General features: G+C 34.6%; 2 protein-coding genes and 1 long non-coding RNA gene across 3 annotated transcripts; 1 reads left to right on the top strand and 2 right to left on the bottom strand.

Annotated features, from left to right (window-relative positions):
• Positions 1-711: 711 nt before the first annotated feature.
• On the bottom strand, positions 712-1,266 carry LOC142522321 (uncharacterized). The gene is made up of 2 exons (XR_012814452.1): positions 1,180-1,266; positions 712-1,057 (listed from the first exon to the last, which is right to left on the bottom strand). It is a non-coding gene; the product is annotated as an uncharacterized LOC142522321 (long non-coding RNA).
• An 11,031-nt stretch (positions 1,267-12,297) lies between these two features.
• Positions 12,298-16,846, top strand: LOC142522949 (E3 ubiquitin-protein ligase AIRP2-like). Its single transcript, XM_075626558.1, has 6 exons — positions 12,298-12,383; positions 12,511-13,080; positions 14,902-15,064; positions 15,203-15,269; positions 15,360-15,594; positions 15,678-16,846. The coding sequence occupies exons 2-6, from the start codon at positions 12,992-12,994 to the stop codon at positions 15,886-15,888; spliced, it is 765 nt and encodes a 254-aa protein (XP_075482673.1). The 5' UTR covers positions 12,298-12,383; positions 12,511-12,991; the 3' UTR covers positions 15,889-16,846.
• A 149-nt stretch (positions 16,847-16,995) lies between these two features.
• Positions 16,996-17,711, bottom strand: LOC142522950 (photosystem II reaction center proteins PsbY, chloroplastic-like). Its single transcript, XM_075626559.1, has one exon. The coding sequence runs from the start codon at positions 17,642-17,644 to the stop codon at positions 17,081-17,083; it is 564 nt and encodes a 187-aa protein (XP_075482674.1). The 5' UTR covers positions 17,645-17,711; the 3' UTR covers positions 16,996-17,080.
• Positions 17,712-18,763: the final 1,052 nt, after the last annotated feature.

Here is an 18,763-nt window from a genome sequence, read left to right as displayed (position 1 = left end):
TTTAATTAATTTGGTGAGCTAACCCCTTAATTATGCAACTTAAATGAGCTTATTTCTTAATCACCTCAAATAATTAAATTAAATCCTCAAACCTCCATTTCTAACTTAAATGAACTTACTTGCTAGCTAAATTAACTTCTGGAAATATTTTCTAGATCTTAAATTCTATCTCAAAACTCCAACTCCGGTCCGGCCTCACTGAAATAACTGAAATGCTAAAAATCAAACTACTGAACTGAAATAATAAAATAATTAACTTCAAAGAAATGCATTTAAAATAATAATGCAATGAAGTCAATTAATTTAAAAATCTAGAATTATGCATGGCTTATACGTAGACTGATTTACGGGTTCTACATTCCATCTTTCCACGAAATTGCCAACCCACGTTTTGTTGTCTGCTGCCTTTCCTGACTGGCCCCACCTTCTTTGAAAACTCTTGTGGATACACTGCTCAATAGCCACTTTATGTTGGTCAAACAATGACTTTCACGAGTTAAAATGAGAGCAAAAATATGTTTTAAATTTATTTGTGTTTTAGCTAGAATATTTGCTTTGGGATTATTTGATTATCAATTTTTTCATGTTGTTTTCCATCGAGTCTTTTTGGACATTGTTGGTGATGTTTTATTAGGTGTAATAGACTCTTTATTTGTTTTCTTGCATTCCTGGTATGGGTGTCACATTGACACGATGAATAAGACTAAGAGAAAAAAGAGAAATTCAAAATTTCATAATGCGATATTTTTTTGATGGGATAAAACAGGTCCAAATAAAATGCCTAAATTCATTAATATCAAATCAAATGAATTCTAAAATCTATTTATCTATTCGGTAAGTTTTTTTGTAACCGAAATGGTGGTATTCGGAAAGCATCTACAAAGGTTTTTCAAGGGGTTTGGATCCTGGTTAACGCAAAAACCAACACCGCAACCATTGATGCGGCAGAATGCGTTGCATTGACCTTCATCTGTTTCTTTTGCTACGAGACAAGAACCGATGTGATAGCAACGAAAGTCACAATCAAACTCGCCTTGTACGTAAATATGATTATCCCCTGCAGACAACATAGATAAATCTAAATTATTTTGATATTTCATCGAGAATGAATGATATTAACCTTTAAAATATTGTTATTATAAAAAAAATCGATAATTATAATGAGGGAAAAATACACACCTATGAAAAATATGACCGCAAAGATGAGAATTAATTGCAAAACCCTAAAGTTTCCCATTATCATATTTTCTCTTCGGAAATTTAATTGTTTATAGATAGGTTGAAGGAATTGAATTGGAGTGTGCGAGTATATATATTGAAGCATTTGATGGTTTTGATTGGCAAGTACAATTTCCTTTCATTTAAAAATGGAGAGTGCAATTATCTTTTATAATTAATAAAATATTTCATATTTTGATTTTATAGCTGAAATGTACAACTATATTGTAACGTGATTTTATAGATACAATACGCAAAGGAAAGTTGGTAAGAATCCACTTGCCAATTAAGTCCTCCTATAGTTGTACATTTCAGCTATAAAATCAAAATATTAAATATTTTATTAATTTTAAAAGATAATTGCACTCTCCATTTTTAAATGAAAGGTGTGTGTGTGTATATATATATATATATATATATATATATATATTGTACTCTCCATTCTTAAATAAAAGAAAATCGTGATTTCCAATTTAAACCATAAAATGCTTCTATATATATGTGTGCGCGCGCGCATTGTACTCTCCATTCTTAAATAAAAGAAAATCGTAATTTCCAATTTAAACCATAAAATGCTTCTATATATATGTACTTACGTAGGTACAATATATATATATAAATGGAGTGTATAATTATCTTATATATGATTTATTATGTCTTACGATTTTTACATATTTTCTTTTAAACCATAAAAATTTGAGGAGTAATTATATATATGGATCGCGGGGCAGTGTTACACATGATTACGAGGGAAATACAAACATTTACTGAGATGGACATCTCAAATAGCTCCATACTCTCTTCTACTAGAAGTTCAAGAAACTCATAAAGTAATTTCTTCCACAAGCATAGGAATTCCATTTACGTGCATAACCAGGTGGGAAGACATTGGATTATCGTTTTCTCGCATCTAAAACGCAGTATAAGTTTTAACAATTTTTAGTTTGACATTCAAATATTATCTTGGACACTTTTAAACAAAACAAACATTCATAGGATGTTTGTAAATTTATCTTTAGTGACTAAATCACTCGGCACCAACTATTCACGTATTAGCGGATATAACTCTTGTTGTATTTCCCTACGAACGTTCTTCAAAATCTCTTTTTTTCAATCCTCCTATCAAGTCCACGACTAGAATAATTGTTAATCTTCTAAATTGCACTAGAAATTTAGAAGAGATTTTTTCGTTGGAGATCAAAAATCGAGAGGCGGCTCAAATCCTTAAAATTCTTAGGGGTGGCCGAAATTTTTAGCTTGAAGAGAGGAGATGATTTTTTGAATTCTTAGATTATGGAGGCTAAGGTTATGTGGCCTCTCTACTATAATATCAGTGCATGACCTAATTTTCATAATTGTAGATTTAGGTTCCTTAATTAACATCAATGAACTTGATTAATTAATTAGACTAGTCCAACTAGTTTAATTAATTAAAGTCCATTAACTTTAATTATTTAGCATGTTGGACTTGTACTCTTACAAGCCTATTATGCATACCCTATTTTCATTAAATCTTTTATAAACCCAACCTTTGAGTTTAATAATTTAAATTATCAAATTTTATAAATTCAACTCCTTGAATTAATTCTCTCAAAATTTTAATTATCATAAATTCAACTAATTGAATTTACTATCTCATAATTTTATATAAATTCAACTCCTTGAATTTATTCTCTCAACGGAAAAAATGGTCCAATGCTTAGGTGACCCTCAATGGTCCAAGAATACAGCTAGCCGTGGGTTCACAACTCTTTGTGATTCAGGACATTTTCTTTTATTCGGGCTTACCCTAATTTGCCTCATTCCATGCACCAACATTTGATTATGAGAATGTCAAAAAACATTTTCTGATTAAACCCATCGAATCATGGTAAGAGCGTCTAGTAGCATCACCCCATGATTCCATATGTATAACTGACAGTGCCTGCAAGAACCAATTTGTTATTATTAACGTATAGTACGGTCCTTCATCTCATATATCCCGATCGAATCTGCAACCATTGGTTCGTTGAGGATTGCATATTAGATTCGATAGATATATGATATAATCATGAAATATTCATAGTGTTATCGTATGCACAACTAGAGAACCCTTGTCTCTAACGTACATCTTACACTATGGCCAGATATTTCATGCACTACTATTTCATCAGATCACATAGGATATCCACAGCCGTAAGTTAGCGGTGAATCCCCAACTAAAATGCACTGGCTCCTACACATGTCACAATTGCATCCAACCTCGCCACCTTGTGACCCTCGCGGAGTCGGTAAACGAGTCAAAGCACAATCCTATTATGTAGAGTCTCAGTATTGTCCCGGATCGTAAGGACTATTGATGTACAATCACAACCACGAACATAATGATAACCACTTGGAAAGTCCGAGGAATGGTTGTTCGGTACAATCATCGTATGATTACCCATCTGCATTATTGGACATCTCTATGCCCTTACCATGAAACACGGTACACAACAACACAGATGCTAATTTTAAGCTCAAGCGGCCTTATCCTTATTTTTAGGCGGCTAAATCGACTAGGATTTGCAAATGTGTTTCAAGATCGAATTACGATTCATTTGTATTAAAATATAATCAAAGACTTTATCTACGACAATTGCATGAGTATACAGATAAAGTAAAATGAAACAATGAAACGAAAATTATATTAAAATAAAGACTGTTAACTACAATTCAGTCGATAAATTTTTTAGCCAACCACTGGCTCAGTAAATGCATCACTCCCTTCTTTAGGGTGTTTATTCGGTCCAAACCGAACCGAAAATTCGGTTATCCAAATTTTGGTTTGCCAAAAATCCAAACAGAATTGAACGGTTCGGTTAAAACCAAATTTTTTTTGTTTGGTTTTTTGTTTAACCGAATTTTTTTAAACAAATTATTTTTTATTTATAGTTATTTCTTTGATTTTTTGAGATCATCGATCATGACTCGTCCAAGTTTTTTCTTGGAAAGTAATCAAGTATCTTGTTGCCACTTTTACTCCTGGAAATTATATAATTATCATTGTACCGTTTATAAAAGTAAAAGGTACTTTGGCTATTGTGATTTGTGATCGAGCAGTGAAGAGGAGAGCCAAAGGGTGTGTGTTGTTGTATAGGGTGATTCAAGGAGCAAGGGAAGGCCGGTGCTGATGCGAAGGGCGGAGGGGTACAAGTACTAGGCTTGGACTGCTCATGCGGCTGTGTGCAGATGCTGCACTCACGACTGCGCTAGCGCAACGGCTCGAATTCAGTCCCATGACTTTGCGCCTTCGGGTCATGCACGCTTGCCTTTGCAATTTTTTTTTGCTCGATAGTTCATATGCATCGAAGGTCCAAAATGTTTTTTTTTAAAATAAAAAAATCAGCATGCGTAATGGTGATGAAATATCGAGAAGATAATGTTAATCTTGAAATTTCAAATTTCCCAAGGATGCTTTATGTGAGGTGTTATTTTAAAAATAAAATTTTAATAGAACTCATTTTATGGCCGCGTGTGTAAATTTTGAAGTTTTTGGGTAGCATGTGTAAATCTTAACGATTTTGGTCAGTGTGGGTAAATTTAAAATTTGGGCAGCGTGCACTAGAGGTGGCATAAAACTCGAAAAACCGAAAAAACCGACCGAACCGAATAATTCGGTTTAAATGGTTCGGTTTTTCGGTCGGTTACTGTTTTAAAATTTATGAAATTCGGTTTTTCGGTTCGTTTTCGATTTTCATCCTCCAAAAAACGAATAATCGAACTAGCCATATTATTGTTAAGTATAGGGTTTTTAGGTATAATGGACCACATTATTGTTAAGTATAAGACTTTTTATTTATAATGGTCTATTATGATTTAGGAACTTAGTATCATTAACTCTCAATTTTCAATCCGATCATTTTTTCTTCTTTCTCACCACTCACCAGTCGACTTTTCTTCTTTCTCACCGTTGGATTCATGCATTTTTCGTATTTACATGGTTAATTAGTTATATATTGTTATTATATCGTATGACATGTTTGTACACAACACAGTTTATACACACACATATGTAAGATTAAGTCCCACAAATTAAATGTTTGACAAATATTATGATTTAGATTTTAAAGGCATAAAGTGTGGTATAATTTTATTTCTTAACAAAATTTTTGCTAACCGTATATAACCGGCCGTATAAACCAAACCGTATTACAAAAAAATCGAACCGAACCTTAATAAAATGGTTTGGTTTTGGACTAGAGATATTCAAAACCGAAAACCGAAAAATCGAACCGTTGTAGAGTAACCGGACCAAACCAACCGTTGACCACCCCTAGCGCGCCTCAAATTTTTAAGAGAAAAGTTGTTAGAACATTTCAAGTACCATTAAGTTTTGTTGATTGACAAATAAAAAAATCGAGTTGTTTCAGGTTCAGTCGATTTTTAATGTATTTCAAATTTCGGAATACTGGACCAAATCAAGCCGTTCAGACACTGCTTAAGAAGATCAAGCGTTCCGGCTAAGAAGTCAAGACATAGAAGTATATGAACTTGAGTTGCAAAGTTATCATCTGTCAAAACGGACTGACAGTCCAAAGTGGTCAAACCGTTGAAAATAAAGTCGCACTTTCACCGGTCAGAAAAGATTAAATCTAAAAGGATAGTAGAGTCAAGCCATTCAATAAGTTGCCTCATTCGGAAAGATTATACAATATACTACCAACTTTCGAATGCCAGAAAGCTATTTAGTTCAAACATGATGTGTCAGCTTTATGGAAAGCAAAGAACTTGAAGTCGTAAAAGCACAAATGAGCATTTAATTATATGAAAATGACATGTCTATTCTGTCAAAAACAGTAGAAGATCGTTGAAAAGCAAATCCGACTGTTGGAGTCTTTCAACTATAAATATGCATATTTCAAACAATGAAAAAATCTCTCAACCAACTGCAATTATTCTTAAGCATGCATTTTCCAAATATCTCGAGACCATTTAATCTTTCGATTTCTAGCAGCTCATTCAATCACACATGTGAGGATTTAGAGTTTTAAAGCTCATGAACACAATTATGTAGCCAAAAGAATAGGAAAATGAGCAATGATAAGTACACAATTAAAAAGTGTAAATTACATGCAATAAACCATATAATTTTTGGCATGGAAAAAATAAATTATATGCAATAAATCATACAACATTTGACATGGAGGAGAATAATTTAAACAACACATGTGGAATTGGAAGAGACCATTGGTTGGCATGGAGCGGAAATGCCTAAAGTCACATTGGTACATATAAATACAATGTTACCTCTCACAAAACTTTGCACCAAAAATTTTCCAAAATCACTCATAAGTCTCGGCCACATCAACGAATGAAAGAAGGCTTGAATCGTCCATTTCGTACAGCAGCTAGGCAAGTCCAAGTGCTCTCCAAAAGCTCAACCGTAGTGTTGTACAATCTACTCGAAGTGCTACACAAATCTCGTCCAGAGCACTGCCGGTGTTCATCCATGTTTTCATTTGTCTGGTTCAAATGTCAAATCGTACAATTGAACCAAATGTAAGTGGGCTTTTGTAAGTATGTTCTTCATAAAGTTTGCACACTTATATTTTCTTTTGTAAGTGTGCATAATGGTTTCCAAAAAATTATTATGTATATTTGATACATATATCTATTTCTATTTGATATGATATCTTTGAAATTTGTTTGTTATTCGATATTATTTATGATATTCGAAAGCATGTTTGAATTATTTGAAATGCACTGTAGTGATTCGAGTTAGAAATGGCAAATGAAATTCTGATGTTTTTACCACTGCACCACTCATTTTGATATAGCCCTAATGCGGTGAGATATAATAACCGTTTATTTGGCATCGCCCCTTACAGGAGTAACATATAGGGACTGATCAGTAGACTATGGAAAAATGATACGGTTTTCACTGCTATGTTCATATTTTGTTTTTATTAGATTCAACATGCTTATAATTGAATTTTTTTCTATATGTATATGCATCTTTGTTATTTATTGTGCACAATCGTCCCCCACCTGCTGATTATTTCTCCAAATACTCACTTCTTACTCTTCCATTCCAGATAAGAATAAAGAGCAATTAGATGAGGATCAACAAACCATGTTTTGGGGATGGTGATGAAGAACTAGTTCGAGATCAAGCATAGTTAATAATTCGATTTTGTTAAGTTTATAATTGGCTTCCGCATTTTGTTTTGAATCGCTTTGTAAAGAGGATTTTCTATTTTTGTGAAATATACTGATTTAGATATTTTATTACTACGAGGCTTGTAGTTTACAAATTGTGTGATTTTAAAACAACGTCGATATCGATCAAACCTGATCTCAGAGCGTGACAACACACTTATCAATATCATATCGGATAATCAATGGTCAATATGTGCTACACCAACAACTCAAGTTGTCAAATCTGACCGTTGGGTTTTGTGTTTGTTGTCGAATGAACTGAGAGCTCTTAAATATCCAGAATTATAAAGTGATCACTAAAATTTCTGTTAGGCAATGATAAGTCCTAACTGAAGTGCATTCTTATAAGATATTGTAAAACTAAAGTCTTTTAGTGGAAACCTTCATAAGTAAAATAAGACGTGGTGACATAAGAGTTTTATCTCCAAACATTTCATAAAAATATTTGTGTCATTACATTACACACTTACATTCCCGCAAAGTCCATTTCAAACTGTTTATTGTTAAATTGTCAATTATAAATTATCATTAATCAAGCGGGACTGTTTCCTAGACTTACACTTTTTAGTGGTCCAACAAGTCTATCCGTTAAAGAATACTTCTTAGTAGCCTAAAAAATATTAAGAACGGTTCGAAATTAAGAAAATTTTAAAAGAGATTATTAACCCCTCTAAAATCTAACCCGATCCCAAAAAATGGTATCAATTAGGGTTTTTCTCGGACCCTGATAACTACACTTTCAAATGACACCATTTAACAAAATTCATATGTATTTAAAAAAATATTGTAATTATTAAAAAATATGTATGCAGACTGTAAGGCCAATGGGCCTACCCTTTTAGTTCCTATAATCACAGTTCTCATGATAACCCATGGAGCCATTACTCACAGAATTCCCCACATCTGGCTGTGGAGTATATGTCTACCCAGATTTCAAACCCAAGACCTCGTCTAGGCCATAAGTACTTGGATTAAAGACACCTGATATCAATTGAGCGTGTGGAGAGTTCTGTGAGTAAAGTCGCATGGGCTATTATGAAGGCTGTGATTACAGGACCCAAAAAAGGTAGGCCCATGGGCCTTGCAATAAAAGGTTTTTGGGTCCTGCAATCACAGCCCTCATGATAGCCCATGGAGCCCTTACTCATAGAATTCCCCACACCTGGCTGTGGAGTACGTGCCTCCCTAGGTTTCGAACCCAAAACCTGGACGATGTCTTGGGTTCGAAGCCTAGGGAGGCACGTACTCCACAGCCAGGTGTGGAGAGTTATGTGAGTAAGGGCTCCATGGGCTATCATGAGGGTTGTGATTGTATGACCCAAAAGGGGTAGGCCCGTGGGCCTTACACAGACACACCTAACTGTTTTGGATGATAATATGTGGTACGTCATGACTGACGGTTTAATGAAGATAATCAAAGCAAATGCAACTGTTTTAATATCTGATGGTGCTCCACAAATGATCGAGAAGCACCGGTCAGAGTGAACGGCTGAGGACAAGAAGAAAGCAAACATTGAAAACGTGACCAATGACATATTGTACAAAACTCTAGACAAGAACATGTTCAACAAGATCAAGATCTATACAAGAGTTAAAGAAATCTGGGAAATCTGACCCAACTATGCGAGGACAATGATCAAATCAAGAAGAACAAGTGACCATTGGAATCTCGAAGTTTGATAATGCCAACATGAAGTCTGACGAGACTCTTAATGAGTTCGATGAACGATTTAGTTGTGTCATTATTGAACTTAGTTCTCTTGACAAAAAATATTCTAATTGTGATATTCAATTGAAGATCTGATGACCAAATGAGCAACAAGACTATGTTTTTATTTATTAAGAAACTTATAAAATTCATGAAGAAAAATAAATCTAAATTTAATTTCCATCATAAAAAAGACCAAGCTGATGACAATCAAACTTGTTTTAATTGTGGAAAGCAATGCTACTTTATTGCATATTGTAACTTGGAAAATAAAGATGATAAGAAACCATTTAAGAAAGACATTTCAAAGATGACAAGAGATCATTCAAGAAGAAGAGAGCTCAAAAAGTACTTGTTTTTGAGGAATCAAAGAACAAGTGGGTAGACTTTGACTCTGACTAATCTAGTTCAGAGGCCTCCTCAAGTAAAATTTATGATGAGAGGGTACAGTGTATTATGACAGATGTCGAGCTCGAGATTGCAGATATTGAGCTGGAAATTGTTGATGATATGGTATTTAAATTTAACTCGGATGAGTTTACATGAGTGGATTTTATCACAACATTGCATGACATGGTTGATGAATTTAAAAGACTCTCGCAATTATTTGATGAAGCCAAAGCAGAAAATAAAAAGCTATCAGATAATTCAACCAACTCTAGTTGTTTACAACGAAAGGAAGTTGACCGTCTGAAAGAGAAGATCAGTCTTCTAGCAGGGGAATTTTTTATATTCATGGAGTGTTCCAAGATACTTTAAATGAAAACAAACGATTGACACTTTTAGTCAAATCTTGAAACAAATCTTCTGTCTCCATTGAGAAGATACACGATTTGCAAAAACCAACCAGTGACAAAACTGAGCTTGGGTTTGGCAACAATGAGTATAGTACTTTTGAAGTAAATATTCTTTAAAATTTTCTATAAAATAATAATAATAATAATAGTTATTATTATTATTATTATTATTATTATTAATTTTTAACATGCTCTGATAAATAATTGAAATTTTAGTTTTCATATAATAAATGACATTAATTTTTACTTTTTAAAAAATAAATTATAGAAAAAATAATATATAATTTTTTAAAATATTTTTTGCTATTTTTTATTAATAACACATTCATTCAGCCAATATATAGAATGCAATGATAAAAAAACCAATTTGACATCGGAATTTTTATAGCCTCATTTGAATGTTATCTCAAATGGTATAACTTTTTTTGATAAAATAATATTTAAAATTTAAATATATTCATTACCTAATATCAATACTTTTAAGTGATTATTCAAATACCCTACTAATTTTAATAATTAATTAAATAAAATAACATTGATAGGGTGAAATACTAATTAATTGAATACGAAATGCATTAATATGCCCACTAATTAGTCAAACTTACATATAAATAAGTAACCAAATCATCACACTATTATACGGAGTCTGATAATCTTACGAGTGGACAAATACCTTTAAAAAATCAATCCTCAATCAACACAATACACGAATATTGTATTTAATTTCTAAAGCATTATTATCCTTCTAACTGTATAAATTGTAATTATTATTTTTCGACAAATTATTATTGTTTTTTTGAATATAAATATACATATTTTGTATTCGGATACATATTTTATGTCTTTCTTCCTATTTATTTTATTACATAATTCAGGAATGCGATCTCGAGTAACTCAACACAGGATAATCGAGTGGTAGAGTAGTAGTATTCGAGTTAAGTGTTGCTGTTGATTGGATATATGATCTTGATAAAATTATTTTTTTTAAAATTTATAATTTTATTTGATCTTTTGTAAGGTCCATGATAACTACCATTATTAGCTCAACTGAAACAAGATTACTTTAATCCAAGTACTTGAAGTCTGGACTAGTCTTGGGTTCGAAATCTGGGGAGACGCATACTCTGCCGCCAGGAGTGGGGAGGATATCTACCCCTATTGGACCTGCTTGGACTGGGCTAAAGCTTCACTCATGATAGTCCATGCAACACTTACTCAAAGAACTCTTCACTTCTGGAAGTGGAACTATGTGCTTCCCCATAAACACACAGTTTTTAGGATCGAGCATCGATGTTGTGCACGCCGCCCCTTCCCTTGGTGATTCGGATTGGTGTTGCTCAGTTGACATGTACTTGAAAAAAAGTATCATACCAAACTTATTGTCAAACAAAGATAAAAATAATTAAAACAAATTCGTTTTTTTAATGTGTCTCGAGTTAAGTTCTACTATCGAATTACTAAAAACACATTTTCAATTTTCATTAAACTGATATGATTATGAAAATACTCAAAGAAATAAGAGAATATTATCAATAAATTCATGTTTATACAGTTAAATGTATATTAGTTCTTGTCAGACTGATTCCTTTTCTGCAGAATATGCAAACCCAAAAAATGTTTCTCCACTCGTTTGGCCCATGGTATTTTTTTAGATGGAATTCGATACAAAACATTGAAAATCTGGAACAACTATATGATATTTTCAAAATTAAATGTTTTAGATATAACACTAATATATAATTTTTGAGTATATAAAAAATTTTGATATTAATAACACGTCTTTTCCAGATGAAAATTCGATACAAAACCTTGAAATTTGGTATTAATATATTCTAATTGAGTACTAAATGTTTCATATCTTAAATTAATATATGATTTTGAATACTCAAATATGTATAACAAATTTAAATATTAATAAAACATGTTTTTTCTGGATGAAAATGAGTACAAAACATTAAATATATGACACTAATATATGATTTTTCATTATAAACTCTTTCAGATTGTGTACTAATATATGATATTTGAGCACAAAAATAAGTGTATTAAGTATTGATATTAATATAGTTATTATGATTTTATTCAAAAAATTTTATCTTTTATATCAGATATAAAACAATTTCTTCTGCAATATCATATATATATATATATATATATATATATATATGTTTCAAATTTTAAATATTTCGTATCGAATTTTATGAGAAAAATATAATTGTGGGACCATGGAATTCAGAAATATTTTTTGTGTTCAAAATTGGAAAAAAATAAATTTTGATCTAACAAAGACGGAATAAACATTTAACTATGCAGGAATTTAAAGTTAAGTGTCCCAAGAATAATGGGAAAAATGCTTTTTGAATAATAATTTTGGAACTCGAGTAAAACAATATTGTTTGAACCTCTCAAACTTGCTACATCGCAAGCAATAGAACCGCTCCGATGGCATATTATTGAGGCTTTGGTAAGAACATAGAAGGGTGATGTTAATTGTCCCACGTCGGTTAGATAAATAATTTGGGGAGTTGCATATATGGACTTGGACAATCCTCGTCTCTCGAGCTAATTTTTGGGAGTTGAGTTAGCTCCGAGTTCCAATCGTAACAGGTGATGAAAACATCGGGCTATGCACTACAATTTCTAACTAAAAACAAGCTACTCCGTCTTCAATCCGAAGACCCTCAACCTCTTCGTCAACAATAATAAATTTTCCTGTCTCACCAAACCAAAACCCAAATTTTGTTGAGGAAAAAGCCACGATTTTGGTTGAAAGATTGTGCGAATAAAGCCAGAAGCTTGAAATATAAGTCACCCCAGATAGAAAAGGAAAAAAAGAAATTATTTTTGATCGGTTTCTCTTTCCTTTCTCAGCATTTGGTTGTCTTGTTTCGAAGAATTAATGGCATTGCGTATCTCAGAAAAATACGAGGTCTTGTGCTTCTCGCAGCTTGGAGGGTTGCCTTTAAAAGTGTGCTTTTCGCATCTTTTTAGTTTTTTTAATGGTGCGGAGAGAGGAGGCATTTTGAGGGTAAAAACTGAGCTAGAATCTTGCTAAAGAATAACGAGAGTGAGTGTAGAAGAAGAAGAAATGGAGGATGAATGCTGCCATGAACCAAGGAAGTCTTTTAGAGAAGCATTGGACGAAATTGAGGCAGACGTAGAACATGCAAATGCTCTGTGAGTTTACATTTCAGACACTTTAATCTGGGATTTTGTCTATTTGGGCTTTGGTGGTGACCTTCTTTTCTTGGCATGCACTTGTGTACTGAATATGTTACTCTATCTTTGTTATATCGCTGAATATTATGTGGGATTGAGCCGAGTTATTACTGTCACAGTTATTGAACTTGGGGAATTTTGCCAAATCTTTGGTTAAACTTTTAAAAATTGTAGTTTTCCAACAGGTGGTATGAGCCCATGTGAAGTTTAACGTTGTTTATATTTAGTTTTTTGTATCTTTTAACTCAGCCGATTTTTTATTTTTTCAATTTCTTGATCAATAATTTCACATTGGCCAGTTAGTGGAAATGTGATAGTTCACAGTTTTACTATTGTATAAGTTACTTAGTTGAACGCAAGATTATTGATGAAAGCCATCTTTTCTCTTATTTCGAGCTTGATCATCTGATCAGGATGCATTCTTAGAGGCATGCGTTGCTAAATCTTTAAAGGAAAGAGGGTGTAAGGAGATGAGGGCTATTGCCTTTTGTGGTAACTGATATTGTATGAAATAATGTTTTGTCCAATTCTGTATTAATATATTCAAGCAGCTATAGCTTCCTTTGGTTCCCACAAATTATTCTGTTTTATAAGTACTCACTGCCTCTCCTGCCTTGTCCTCTCATTTGTGTTTCCAAGCGGCATTGTTTTACGCCTGGCCGTAATGCGGATTGGTAATTGAAACTTCTCATTCCAAATGATAGCTTCTTTTTAGACATTTTCAATAAGTGCTCTTCCTCTTTTAGTTGTTATTGGCTGCAGAAAAATGAAATAGCCTAAATATAAATGGGTAAAATTGCATTTCAATAATCTCGGATTCAAGGAATATGCATGGAGTTCTGAGAAATGCATGAGAAAGAAAGCCTTGTGTACCATAACATTGATAAATAGTGCGGAGGTGGGGTGCATGAACCTGGCTTATGTCTAGGATTGGCTTTGGGTGAGGATCTGTGTCGTAGTGTCGGGTGCTTTATGTTGAATCTTCCTTTCATGTCAACTTCATATTTGTGAAATGGATGGGAGTAAAATTATGGCAATTAATGCGTTTACTTTGTCTGCCGAATTTAAATACGCTAATTGCGGATCTAGTATTGTCGGCGCAGGTATCCGTTAATTGTGAATCTACTTTTATCGAGCCGTACTTGGTCAATCATGACAATTACTGGCTTAGACACTAGCATTCAAAATTTGTTAATGTTCATTGCGTGTTTTGTTACGTCAGTGCTGTTTTTTATTTTTTTTTGTTTCGATATAGTAGCATGAATTCTTCCTTATCGTGTCAACTTCATATTTGTGAAACGGATGGGAGTCGAATTATGGCAATTAACGTGGTTGCTTCGTCAGCTGAATTTGAATATGTTAATAGTGAATCTAGTTTTGTCGGCGCCGTACTTGTATGAATCACGACGATTACTGGCTTAGACACTAGCTGTCAAATTTTTTTAGTGCTCATTACGTGTTCTGTTACGTCAGCACCGTTTATTTTTGTTTCAATATAGTAGCGTGAATTCCTCCTTTCGTGCCACCCTCATATTTGTGAAATGGATGGGAATCAAATCATTGCAATTAATGTGGTTGATTTGTCTGCGGAGTCTAAATCTGTTAATAGCGAATCTTGTTTTGTCGATGCTGTACTTTTGTGAATTATGACAATTACTGGCTTAGTTGCTAGCTGTCAGATTTTTTAATGCTCATTCTGTGTTTTGTTAAGTTAATCATATTTATTTTTGTTTCGATTGTATGGCGTCAAAGTAGAAATAATACCATGAATATTCATAGGGCTGCAGCAGTTCCGAGAGCTAAGAGTTGTACCCATCTGGAGATGAAATTGGTCTACAATGACATGGCACCCCTCCTTTTGCATTTAATCCAATGGATGGAGTGTTCTTGCTCGTGTATCTCGCCAAGATATCTGAATCTTAGTTACATCCTTATTTGTAAGGTATGACAGCGTTGTCCTTCCATTTTCCAACATTGTGTGTCACTGGCTGGTTAAAGCATATAAAAATGTAAGCAAATTTGTTTGAGTCGCTCATTGATATAGAACATTGTTTGATTTGCACACCTCTTGCGCTCTTAGGTGTATGAAGATGGAGCACCAAAAATGTCAGCACGTGCTAGGAAAGCGTCTATTAATGACTTTTATGGTTGACAGTTTATCTGTTTGCTTACTTCAGAAAAATATTCAGTTTTAAGTATGCAGATATTTTACAAGGTTCTTGAAAAACAAACTGCAGGTATCATATTACCGTCACTTGAGCAACTACATTCTGACATGACAAAACTGGATGGCACTAACGCCGATAATCTTGTTCCAGAAAGCACCAGCAAGAAAATACAGGAAAAGGAAGGTGAGTCTGCATGCTCAGATCCTCTGAAAAATGGGGAATGTGGAATATGCTTGGTTGCTCAGGCTGAAATCGTCTTGCCTGATTGCTACCATTCGATGTGCTCAAACTGCTACTATAAATGGTAACTAACACGATTTCTGTACATGTTCCTGCTGTTGATAAGTGACATCCCTTTTCTCTGCCTAAATCCTTCATACCTTACAGGATCTCAAGATCCGAATCGTGCCCCTTTTGCCGTGACAACTTAGAAGGACTCGAGCCAATAGATTTATGGTACCTAACTAACAAGAATGAAGTTGCAGACCCGGCCACTGTTTTTGCGGAAGACTTGCAGAATTTCTGTCTTTATATGAAGAACCTCCCTATAGATATGCCTGAGGTTATGTTCCAAACGTATAATGAATACTTAATATGACGTGAATGCAAAGAATGATGTATAGGAATCGTAACTTTATTGTGATATATATAGCATCTGGTAAAGAAAGTTCCCTCTCGTATTGTAATAACCACACTTCGTCTATGCAGTGTTAATATATAAACCATTAATGTATCTATCAATAAAACAATAGTATTATCTAAGTTGCACATGTATTTGGAATGTAATTTGTGTGAAATGCTCTTGACAATATGTTTGCTACTTGGTCTGTAAGTTGTCAGTGATCTTTAGCTGCTTCGATGGCTGCTTTCTCACAATTCATGAATCATATGTGCGGTGTTATTCTTGGTAGACGACTGCAAAACGAACCTTGAGTTGTATAAATATTACATACCTTGCCGAAGCTTCTTCGGTTAAAAATATATTTATTTAGTGTATGAGGATGATTCTTGGAGTTGCAGATCTCCCGGGCGTTCAGCCTTAGAACTATTCAGTTCCTTGCCTTTTTGCACGGCGCTCGCATGACGTAAGCTTACTCTCCATTAGCTCTATGTAGCTGAAGACGAAGGGATGGGGGCAATGCCCCTCGTGTTTGGCAAGCTTTACCAAACTCTATTGAGTGCCCAAGGCATTCTAGCAACTCTTAGGAAATCCAAACCAATCTTGTATGCTATAGATAGGGGGCTGGCCTCAACCTTACAACTTCCCACTTATCTCTCGGAATCTCTAAGTTCGAGATGGTCACCGAGGTGCTTGCTACGCTTTACGGAGTGATGCGATCTCAGCAGATTCGACAGTTTCGTATTATATCAACAGAAAATGGCAACTCTTTGACTCATATGGGAAACACGCTTTCTCCAACGTCTATAAATATCATACAAGTTATGTCCTCTCAACTGAATTAGACCATCGAGTATTATATGAGTCATTAAGCAAAGAGATGGTTTGAAAACATCGATCGTTGTCACCGATTTAAAAATGCCAAAATTTCTGATGTTTTACAATAACTCACTCTCTACTAGTGTAAACGAGGCCAAATTCATGGCCTCCGCCTCAAAGGAACTCGAGTGAGTAGAAATGGAGTCCAATCGCCATCTATCTAGAATTTAAAGATTTTCAGCATTAACCCATTAAACCAACAAGAAATTATGTTCAAGAAAAGCTTTGATTCAAGAGAACAGTACAATTACATGCACTCCATACTCCATACAAAGTATTTTTATACACTCTATTAAGATCTCATCTTGTTGATCTGGTTCAGAGCAGGTTGCAAGATATTGTACAGCACCCAAAAAATCGCAGGTGTAATCACAAACAACAACAGCTGGCCCCTGCTGTCAGACACAGCTTCACCAATCGCGGCCATCTCACCGGCGGCGGAGGCCTCCGACGGGTGGAGGAGCCCCGAGGCGGCGAGCTCTCCAAGCCCCAGCCCGACGATCACCCCTTTCGAGCTGGTCATCTTGTTGATCTGATTGAGCGCCGGCTGCAAGATGTTGTAGAGAACCCAGAGTATGGCCGGGATAATCGGGATCAAAAGGGCTAACCCACGGTTGTCCCCGTCGGCTATCTCCGCCAGCTGCTGCGTTGCGAGGGCCGGATCCGCTGCAGAGAGAGTGGAGAATATGGCTCCGGCGAGGGCAGTCCCGGTGTACTCCGGCAGCTTGGGGAGCTTTTGCAGGGAGAGAAGAGAGACAGCCGGCTTCGCGGGCTTGCAAAAGGTGTTGAAGGCCTTCGTAGTGTGGCATTTGGCGCCGAGTATCGCTATTGTTGTAGCTATTGTAGCTGCCGCCATTGCTTAATGATTCTTGCGCACTTTTAGCCAGAGCCCAGAGATTGGTATTGTGGAATGCACAAGACTACGCAGTTCTTTGAGAATTTGGTTGGGGAAGTTTGGTAACCAATGAGAGGGTGACACCTGGATTTTAACTCTTATCCAAAGGCTGTGATCCTTGGGATATCTACTTCATATTTGATTATTCCACTCGCAAACAATTCCTCAACTTCGTGTTGTGTTTTCTTCTTAAAAAAAATATCTTCTTGCTCCCTCGTCTCGATTGTATATTTTTTTAAAAAAAACCATTAAAAAATAAATAATATACAATTTTTTTATTTTTATTTAATTTATTAAAAATATTTTATACATCTTTCAAGACTTAGTTGATAGGAATATATTAGTAAAATATTAAAAATATATATTTTAAAAAAATTATGTTAATTTTGTATAATTTTATATTAATTCGGATAGCTCAATTTTAAAAAATAAAATTGCATAAATTTAAAATCTTAATATGATTGAACCCATAGCCCATATTCAAAATTCTTGATGATAATGGATGATGTCCCGAGTCAATATTATTATGTCATTCTTCAAAGAATAATGCTAAATTTAAAATCAAATTTAGACAAAAACTTGTGTGAGACGGTCTCACGGGTCGTATTTTGTGAATCAGATATCTTATTTGAGTTATCCATGAAAAAATATTATTTTTTATGCTAAGTCTACGTTTGGTTTGGAGGATAAAATAATGAAATGATTAAGAGAGAAATGATAAAAAAAATGATTGAAGTAGATAATGATAAAATAATATTATGTTTGGTATGATTATTAAGAATGAGATAAATAATAATCTTTCGATGAATTGACGAATTTGTCCTTCCAGTTTTGTGGCGGCGGGCGGCGGCGGAGTTGTTCGACGGTGGTTGGCCGGAGCGGTGGCGGCGACGGCGGTCGGCGGTCGGCGATCGGCCGGCGGTCGACCGACAGGAGGTGGCGGCGGGCGGTCGCGTCGGCCGGTGGTCAGCGGCCGGCTGCCGGAGGTGGTGGTCGGCGACGGGAGGTGGTGGTCGGTGGGGGGAAGTGGTTGTGAGTTTGAATTTAGAAGAATGGTAAAATTGGAAAAATAGGCTGGAT

Source organism: Primulina tabacum, chromosome 13 (genome assembly GCF_025594145.1).
Source record: "Primulina tabacum isolate GXHZ01 chromosome 13, ASM2559414v2, whole genome shotgun sequence".
In the NCBI taxonomy this organism is placed as follows: Eukaryota; Viridiplantae; Streptophyta; class Magnoliopsida; order Lamiales; family Gesneriaceae; genus Primulina; species Primulina tabacum.
Note: the sequence above shows the minus strand (reverse complement) of the source record. Positions and strands in the feature narration are given on the sequence as shown.

Coding starts and splice junctions, on each gene's coding strand:
- LOC142522949 (XM_075626558.1), top strand. CDS start 12,992: ATGGAGGATGAATGCTGCCATGAACCAAGGAAGTCTTTTAGAGAAGCA. Junction 15,065..15,202: donor GTTACATCCTTATTTGTAAG/GTATGACAGCGT, acceptor TTGCGCTCTTAG/GTGTATGAAGATGGAGCACC. Junction 15,270..15,359: donor GTCTATTAATGACTTTTATG/GTTGACAGTTTA, acceptor AACAAACTGCAG/GTATCATATTACCGTCACTT.
- LOC142522950 (XM_075626559.1), bottom strand. CDS start 17,644: ATGGCGGCAGCTACAATAGCTACAACAATAGCGATACTCGGCGCCAAA.